Here is a 9,598-nt window from a genome sequence, read left to right on the forward strand (position 1 = left end):
ACTCCATCTCTGAATGAATGAATGAATGAATGCAGCCAAGCAATGTTGATAAAGACCCCACAACAGGCATCTGGCCCCACAACAGGCATCTGGTGGCTGTGTCCAGACCATGCTTCTCAAATGGGATCCAGAAAGCTTCCAGGGTCCCCGAGGTCAAATCTGTTTTCATGACACTTCTAAGAATGGTTTCTTTTTTTTTTTTTTAGACTGTGTCTCACTCTGTTGCCCAGGCTGGAGTGCAATGGCACAGTCTCGGCTCACTGCAACCTCCACCTCCGGGGCTCAAGCGATTCTTGTGCCTCAGCCTCTCGAGTAGCTGGGATTACAGGTGTCCGCCACCACGCCTGGCTAATTTTTTGCACTTTAGTAGAGATAGGGTTTCACCATGTTGCCCAGGCTGGTCTCGAACTCCTGACCTGAGGTGATAAGCCCGCCTCGGCCTCCCAAAGTGCTGGGATCACAGACGTGAGCCACTGCGCCCGGCCTCCTTCCCACTCTCCTGAAAGTGTGGGGCGGAATGTTCCGGAGGCCACAGGCTTGCAAGCAGACACAGACATGAGAATCCAGCACAAACAGAAAGCCACGCCTCCTTTCCCTTCCCACTACATTTTTTTTTACGGGGAAACAGTTGTTTTTCATTAAAATGTTATGTTCACATGCAATGGATTTATTGCTATTTTTACGCGAAAAAGTGAACATTTTTAAATGCTCTATTTCTAGTAGAGTGAATGTCCACAGCAGCCGCCCACATAAACAAAAGCTCGAATGGTTTTAGGATCGTGAAGGGTCCTGAGACCAGAGTTCGGGAGCCGGGCTGGGCCAGCGTTGGGTAAGGATCCTTCCGGAACCCGGGATTACGGGGACGATCACACGGACCTGCGGCTCCACCCAGTGGCGACGGCGAGGACAGCAGGAGACCCCAGCGGGCAGGAGCGCGGCCTGAACCGCGTGGCCCCGGGGATCCGCCCAGGGCAGGCAGGGCTGTCCCGGGCCCTGGAGCACTGGGGGCTCGGGGCTGGCCGTCCTCCGCGGCAGGGCCGTCCTGCGGGGCGCAGAGTCCTGGGCAGCCTCCCCGGGCTCCACCAGCCGAGACCACAGGCGTCTCCAGATGCCGGCCGGCATTCCCTGGGGGCAGAACCGCCCCCACCCCGTGAGAGCTGCGCAATCCACAACACAGGACGGTGCTGAGGGAGGCATCAGCATGGAGCAAAACATTCTCACACGATGGCCGAGAGCTCCGGGCACTTACTCCACCTCCGCTCCGTCCCACAGGGGCTCCAAGCCGGCCGCTCCGCACCATGGGAGCCGGGGTGGACCCACGGAGCGGGAGGGGGAGCCCATGTCGGTCCGGCGTCCTCGCCAGTCCCGCAGCAATGGCAGAGGGGATGTCTGTGCGGTCACTGCCGGGTCAGCGGCGCTTGAGGGGTTCAGGCCTGGGCGCTCCCTGGGGGTCTTAGCCTCTCCTTGCCTCCTGCTGGCCTCACAGACCCCGGGGGCTGCCATGCAGTCCTTGAGGCCCCCAGCCACGGCTGCGCCAAGGAGCACTGCCTGAGCTCTCAGCCCCGTATGAGACATATATGATATACACACACACACGTATATAAAGTTACAAGTATGAAAAGGTTCATTGTGGCATTTTTTGGTAGACTGGTTTTTAGTAGGATGAGAAATGACATGGTTTTATTCTGTCTTATGAAGCTACATGTTTATGCACAGAAAAGCAAACAAATCAGCCTTGAGGAGCCCGCAGCTGATCAAGTGAGCGACTGTTTCTCCCTGTGTGGGGAACCCTCCCTGGTTCTGTCAGGGCTCACTCCTTCACTCCGGGGCAGGGACTTGGCTGTCATTCAACCCATCGGTGAGGTTTTATTTCTACAATTATGTTATTCTGTTATTCTTTGAGATAAGAGTCTCGCTCTGTCTCCCAGACTGGAGTGCAGTGGCGCGATCTCAGCTCACTGCGACCTCTGCCTCCTGGATTCAAGCAAGTCTCCTGCCGCAGCCTCCCGAGTAGCTGGGATTACAGGCGCATGCACCACCATGCGCGGCTAATTTTGTATTTTTAGTAGAGACACGGTTTCTCCACGTTGGTCAGGCTCGTCTCAAACTCCCAACCTCAGGTGATCTGCCCATCTCGGCCTCCCCACGTGCTGGGATTATAGGCGTGAGCCTCCGCCCCGGCCACAATTATGTTTTTCATGTGCAGGTGGCTCCTTGTTCTTTTTGCATGTCTCCCTGTTCTTCTTTGTTGTTCTTCCCTCATTTATCTCCTTGGGAACTGTAAACACAGCTCTTTCACGTTATTCCTTGGCTGCAACCCCCGACGTGCTGCTCTGTGGGCTGACCGGATCTGTGCAGCCTGTATGTCCTCCAATGTTGGAATATATTTGGTTGTTCTTTCCTGCACCTGCCCTGGTAAAGTGGGGGTCGGGGGATCCAGGCAGAGGATTTTGAGGATTGTCTCTGACCAACCCCACGACGTGCTCCAACCCTGAACTGGGTCTTCACAAGACTGTCTCAAGTCTCAGAGGCTCACACCTCACAGCTGGGAGCAGCAAGACCGTGGCCTCCTCTCAGACTAGCAGCCTGCCCGCCTGCTCCTGAGGTGTGGGGTGCCCCCACCCCCAGCCCTTCCCGCTCACTCCATTCTCCTTGTCCTGCTCTTGTGGGTGCAGGGGCTGTCTGCAGTCCTCCACCTCCCCGTCTGGGGAGTGGGACTCAGCCCACACCATTGCAGGCATCTCTAGGGGTAACTGAAGACCATGGTGACAATTCTCACCACAGAGCTTGAGTCCCCACCAGCCACTGAGTCTCGCCAGCACCAGCCTCTCTCAGCCTCTCCCATAGGACTGGGCAGGTATGAGACCCCAGCGCTCTGAGGTTACATCCCACCCTCGGTCATGCGAGTACTTTGTACTTTCTATTTTCACATTTAAGCCTTAGACACAATTTCTATGCAACAGAAAAAATCCCATCCAGAACCATGTAACCTCCAATTTTTTTTAACTTTATATATATATATATATTTTTTTTTTTTTTGAGACTGGGTTAAGAGACTGGCTAATTTTTGTATTCTTGGTAGAGACAGAGTTTCGTCATGTTGCCTAGGCTGGTCTCAAACTCCTGGACTCAAGCAATCCACCCGCCTCGGCCTCCCAGAGTGCTAGGATTACAGGTGTGGGCCACAGCGCCTGGCCAAAGCCCTGATTTCAATTAATAGTTTCCATGTAAGTTAACCTATGGCTAAGCACCTTGCATACGCCAGCATTCATGTTTTTTGGTTTGTTTAGAGACAAGGCCTCGCTCTGTGTCCCAGGCTGGAATCAGCTCACTGTAGCCTCAAACTCCTGGGCTCAGGAGATCCTCCTGCCTCAGCCTCCTGAGTAGCCTGGACAATAGGTGTGAGCCACCGTGCCTAGTTTTTTTTTGTTTTTTTTTTTTGAGAGATAGTGTTTTGCTATGTTGCCCAGGCAGGCCTTGAACTCCTGAGCTCAAGCAATCCTCCCTTCTCAGCCTCCCAAAGTGCTGGGATAATAGGCATGACCACCACCCCCAGCCTGTATTATTTTTAATGAGGCCCACCTTGCCCCTGGCAGGCACTGTGCGAACACTTTACGCGGCGTCTCAGTCAACCCTCCTGACAGCCCTGGGCAGCACTGTCCTCCCCGTCCTCTAACGAGCAGACCTCAGAGAGGTTGGGCCACTCACCCATGCCAGCTACCTAATAAGTCGCACAGCCAGCCAGGAACCCAAGCCAAACACAGCCGTGTGGACAGCCGCCCCTCCATGCCACACCTCCTCCCTGCTGAGGGAGAGGACGGCCAGTCCCCGTCCACATCAAGTGTCCCGAGAACCAGGTCTGCCTCCCCACAGGGCAGTGCTCTGGCCACTGGCTCCTCAGTGCCGGAGCCTCCTTTGGGGCAGAGAGCAGCCCGGGGCAGCGCAGAGCGCACTGGACATCCCGCAGAAGCTCCAGAGGCAAACACTCCATAGATCCGAGCCGCTCCAGAGCCCAGAGGTTCCGGGCCAAGGGGGCACACGCAGTTTGGGTTTGTGCTACTTCCCTGGGACATCCTGATGTGGCCTGTTTGGGAGAAGCTGCCAGGAACACCCTAACCTGTTGGCTCCATGTCCCAAGTCACCCAGCCCCGTCCCACACCCTCCCCGCTGCACCATCTCTACTGAGGCCTCTGCAGGATCCCCCTGGGACATGATGAAAGGCTCTGCGAACCCTCAAAGCCCAGGTACCATGGGGTCCAGATTTGGGCAGCATTTTCATAGAAAACTGCATCAGAAAGACTTCACTGCATCTCCCAGCCCTCCTCAGGGAACCAGAGGGGATCCGTTCCTCACCCACAGCAACCTCTGCAGCCTCTCCTCAAATCCCCAGCCTCTACCACAGCCTCCCCCTCCCCTCTCTTCCTTCTGTTAAATGAAGTCTATAGGAAGCCACTGGTGGCCAGGCACGCTGGCTCACACCTGTAATCCCAGCACTTTGGGAGGCCGAGGCGGGAGGATCACTTGAGATCAGGAGTTCGAGACCAGCCTGGCCAACATGGCAAACCCTCGTCTCTACTGAAAATACAAAAATTTGCACGGCGTTGTGGCATGTGCTCGTAATCTCAGACACCTGGGAGGCTCAGGCAGGAGAATCGCTTGAACCCGGACAGGTGGAGTTTGCAGTGACCTGAGATCACGCCGCTGCACTCCAGCCTGGGCAACAGAGTGAGACTTCATCTCAAAAAAAAAAAAAAAAAAAAGTTCCAAGTCACCAAACTGAAGCTAAGTTGTTTATCTGAACTTCTGAGAAACCAGGAGAGTAATAACAGCCAAATCCCCAAACAGGCCGGTCCCAGCCGGTACAATAAGGAGTTCTCTTCTGCTTTCACCCTTACAAGGAAAGCAGCTTCGAAGTGGGCGATCCGTTTTCTGTTTCCACTTTCCTCAGCCCTTCTGTCTAGAAAACCAGCCTCCTCTGTTCAGCCCCGCCGGACACTCCCTGCTCTTTGTAGAGCCAAGCGTTGCCCGAATCTAGCATCACCAATGAAGCCCATGAGGACCTTTAAACTAAATTTGTAACTCTGTCTTGCGACAATTCTCTGGATCAGCTTATGCTGGGAGGGAAAGAGGGCAAATCAGACACTGTCCTAGTGGACGAGGAGGGAGACATCCGACCTGCCGTGGGTCATCTCAAGCACCTACTTGGCTGGCTGAAGGGATCCCTGGAGACCTCATAAAGCGCTGCTTCTCGGTGTGTCTGCGAGACGGTTTCCGAGGAGCCTGCCTGGGAGTCGGGGGACCAAGCGGAAGACCCTCCATGTGGGCGGATACCGTCAATTGCCTGGGGGCCCAGATAGAACAAAAAGGGGCTGGGCACGGTGGTCCACGCCTGCGATCCCAGCACTTTGGGAGGCTGAGGCAGGCGGATCACTTGAGGTCAGGAGTTCGAGACTAGCCTGGCCATGGTGATACCCCATCTCTACTAAAACATACAAAAAAAATTAGCCAGGCATGGTGGCATGCACCTGTAGTCCCAGCTACTCCGCAGACTGAGGCAGGAGACTTGCTTGAACCTGGAAGGTGGACGCTGCAGTGAGCTGAGGTCCACTGCACTGCATTCTGTCTCTAGCCTAGGAGACAGAGCGAGACTCTGTCAAAAAAAAAAAAAAAAAAAAAAAAGGGAAAAGGAGTTCTGCTCTTGTTCCTGGCGCTGGGACTCTCTCTTCCTCCTCTTGCCCTTGGACATCAGAACCCCAGGGCCCCCAGCCTTGAGACTCCAGGACTTAACACCAGCGGCTCCTTGGATTCTCAGCTTTCAGCCCTGGCCTGAGAGTCACACCTTTAGCTCCCCCGCTTCTTCCGTTTCCTGACTTGGACCGAGCCAGGCTGCCAGCATCCCAGGTCTCAGGCTTGCAGATGGCATCCCTCCTGGGACTTCTCCCCCTCCCTAACCGCATGGTCCAATTCCCCTAACAAACCCACTCTCATCCGTCTATTCATCTCTCTCTCCAATATATTGGTTGGCCTCTGGAGAATGCCTACTGATGCGACGCCTGTTTCTGTACACTGGCTTCTGCCTCAGATCTCACAGGTGTGCCAAGGAAGCAGCATTCCAGATCTCATTTAGGAAACTGTGGAGGACGGTGTGCAAGACAGCCCTGACCGTCTTACCTCAGTTTCCCCACCTGTAAGAGGGGTTTGGCCATATCAGGACCCCAATTCGGGCTACCAAAAGGACAGAACGAAGACGGAGCCGGGCAAGTTACTGCCTCTCCGTGTGCTGCTGGGCAAGTAACTACAGACGCGAGGTCAGATCTCACTCTCCGTTCCCCTCACCTTGGGGACGCATCGTCGGCGACCCCCGTCCCCCACCGACCCCCCGCCGTTCCTTTTCTCTTCCCACCGTGGGCTCAGAAACAGGACCGGGGCCTTCCTTACCCCGCAGCCCACCTTCCCCCTTTAAATACGGAGCCTCGAAACCATCTCCGGAGAAAGGCATCGACCTGTCCCCCAGGCGCGACCTCGACCTTGCCGAGACTCGCTCCGAAGCCCACCGAGGCCTGTCCCGGGTACTTCTTGGTTTACAACTGAAACGGACCAAAAAGACGGCGGGCATCCTTCTGGATCATCTGATGCTGCAGGGGCCTGCGCCTTTCGCCGTCTTCGAGATATTTTACGGTCCTGGAGTTGCAGAAAACGTCGAGCAATGCGAGCGACTCTCGACCAGCGTCGCGTCCGTCAAATGCAATCGATCATCGCCAGTGGAGAGCGACCGGATATGAGACCCCTGCCCGACTCCAACATGGCCGCCCAGCCCACGACCGAGGCCTGGGCGGCCGCTGCCAGGAGCCAAGATGGCTGCGTAGAGCGCTGACGTCACGCGGGCGGCCACCGTGCGCGTCCGGCCCTTTCCTGCTGGGACCCGGAAATTATCTCCCAAGGCGGAAGTAAGCGGCGCGCGACGGTCGGTTGAAAAGTTGGCGGGCGCGGGCGGACGCTGCGAGCGGGGCCGTCCGGGTGGTCGGGGCGACTGCTCCGAGGGCCCGCCACGCCCTGCGGCCAGCCCTGACCGTCTTACCTCAGTTTCCCCACCTGTAAGAGGGGTCCGCGGGCGGGTCCCTTTGCCATTCTCCTTCTCTAAATGCAGGGACAGAAGACGGCCGCTGACGGGACGGCCACAGGTGCCCAGGCCCGACGCCTGCACGCGGGGCTCGCGCCCGGGCGTTTGGCCATATCGGGAGGCGGCAGGAGGCGGCGGGCGGCCCTGGCGAGGGCACAGGGGGGTCAGGGAGCAGCGCTAGCTGAGGTCCGGCGGCCAGAGGGAGCGGGAGGGAAGGTGCGGGGCCTGGGCTGCTGCCTCCTGGGCACATCTAGCTTTTGAGGGTCACACCGCAGGGAGAGGTGACATTTTGAAAAGGTAATGGGGGCCACGACCCCTCCAGAGGCTGTAGGGAGGACGCTTCCTGCCTCTTTCAGCTCCTGGGGGCTCTGCGACCTCCAGGCGTCCTTAAGAGGCTTGTGGCCGCGTGGCTCCAAACTTTTTTTTTTTTTTGACACGGAGTCTCGCTCTGTCACCCAGGCTGGAGTGCAGTGGCGCAATCTCGGCTCACTGCAAGCTCCGCCTCCCGGGTTCTCGCCATTCTCCTGCCTCAGCCTCCCGAGTAGCTGGGAATACAGGCGCCCGCCACCATGCCAGGCTAACTTTTTTGTATTTTTTTTTTTTTTTTTTTTTTAGTAGAGATGGGGTTTCACTGAGTTAGGATGGTCTCAACCTCCTGACCTCGTGATCCGCCCACCTCGGCCTCCCAAAGTGCTGGGATTACAGTCCTGAGCCACCGGCCCCGGCCCAAACATTTTTTTTCTTGAGATGGAGTCTCCCTCTGTTGCCCAGGCTGGAGTGCAATGGCATGATCTCGGCTCACTTCAACCTCTGCCTCCCGGGTTCAAGCGATTCTCCTGCCTCAGCCTCCCGAATAACTGGGACTACAAGCGCGCGGGCCACCACCCCTGGCTAATTTTTGTATTTTTAGTAGAGACAGGTTTCCACCATGTTGGCCAGGTGATCCGCCCACTCTGGCCTCCCAAAGTGCTGGGATTACATACGTGGGCCACCGTGCCCGGCCTCAACTTTTTTTGAGACAGTCTTGCTCTCGCCCAGGCTGGAGTGCAGTGACATTATCTCAGCTCACTGCAGCTTCCACCTCCCAGGCTCAAGCAATCCTCCCACCTCAGCCTTTCCAATAGCTGGGACCACAGGTGCGCACCACCACACCCAGCTAATTTTTGTATTTTTTTATAGAGATAGGGTCTCACTTTGTTGTCCAGACTGGTCTCCAGCTCCTGAGCTCAAGGGATCCTGCCGCCTTGGCCTCCATAAGTGCCGGGATTACAGGTGTAAGCCACTACTTCCTGTCGTCTACTTTCTGTATTTTGCAAATAAAACGTTTGCAGGTCATGTCAAATATCAAGTGATTGATCTGTGGGGACGCAGGCACCTTCCTCAGAGCCCCTCCCTTGCTCCTGCCCCAGCCAGCCTTGTGCATCTGCACACACCTAGGCTACTCAGGGGCTCTCTGCTGCCCACTGAGTGCGAGGACTCTCGGGCGCTGCAGGGACCTGGGTGCTGCCACACGGGTGGACAGCCCATGGTGGCCGGTTGGAGGCCTCTGGCACAGACCCTGCACACCTGGAGGCTTCTGCTGGCAAAGCCTTGGGACCTAAGACCAGATGCCCAGGGCTATGGCCCACTTGGGATGACACACAGGATCCACAGATGTGTGCATCTACCCCAGTGACCCCCTTTTTGGGGTGCATGTGTCTGTTCTGGGGCTGCTGTGGGCCCCAGGGGTTGGGGGTGGACAGTGTCCCCTTGTGAGAAGGCCGGTGTGGCAGGAGTTCCCTGTGGGCGCAGGCCAGGCCCTGGAACAGTCTGTGCTTTGCACGCTGCGTTTGTGAGCGGCCGCGCTGTTCCTGAGCTGTTCAGGAGCTCAGAAATCCAGGCCTGCATCTTTCTGCCCCACGTGGTGGTAGAGAGAGCCAGGAAGTGAGTGCCGGCCACCCAGGGCCCCAGGCTTATTTCCCGAGACGGAGCTTGGCCACCTGTGGTCTGGTCTGCACGTAGCAGGATGCACATTCGAGGCCTGTGACCCATGGGGTGGGAAGTGGGGTGTGCAGCTGCCCCACCCGTATTGGGGTGACCTGGCTGTCCCCAGCAGCCACCTCTGTACGGGGGCTTCCGGTCAGTTCAGGCCATCCTAGCGTCTGGCTGGGCTCTGCCAAACCCACTTGCCAGTCAGATTTGGAAGACTGGACATTCCGTGGTTTCCCTAGCCCCAGAAGCAGCAGCAGGGCCGCCCCCTGCACTGGGGGTCCCAGGATTCCCGATGGGCTGCAGCGTGACCCGTCCAGGGTCTTAGAGGCCAACCTGGACTCACTGCATGTCCTGTGGTTAGTGGTACAGGCGGGTCCTTGGGCCCTGATGCACTTACAGTGGTGGCCGCCCAGCCCAGGATGTTTGAATGAAGCCGTGGGGACGGCCAGAGGCCAAAACACACTGTCATAGCTTCTAGTTGTCCTTGGGCAAAATCACTGGACCTTT

The 9,598-nt window shown here is 57.0% G+C and overlaps 1 protein-coding gene across 1 annotated transcript; it reads right to left on the reverse strand.

Moving 5' to 3' along the window:
• Nucleotides 1–866: 866 nt before the first annotated feature.
• PRR25 (proline rich 25) lies at nt 867–9,253 on the reverse strand. Its single transcript, XM_012497170.2, is given in 7 exon segments — nt 867–983; nt 985–1,081; nt 1,083–1,400; nt 6,876–6,997; nt 7,079–7,264; nt 8,788–8,887; nt 8,889–9,253. Coding segments are annotated over 7 exon segments (1,305 nt in total).
• Between the last annotated feature and the right edge of the window lie 345 nt (nt 9,254–9,598).

The sequence above is a fragment of the Nomascus leucogenys genome, chromosome 18 (genome assembly GCF_006542625.1).
Source record: "Nomascus leucogenys isolate Asia chromosome 18, Asia_NLE_v1, whole genome shotgun sequence".
NCBI classification, from domain to species: Eukaryota; Metazoa; Chordata; class Mammalia; order Primates; family Hylobatidae; genus Nomascus; species Nomascus leucogenys.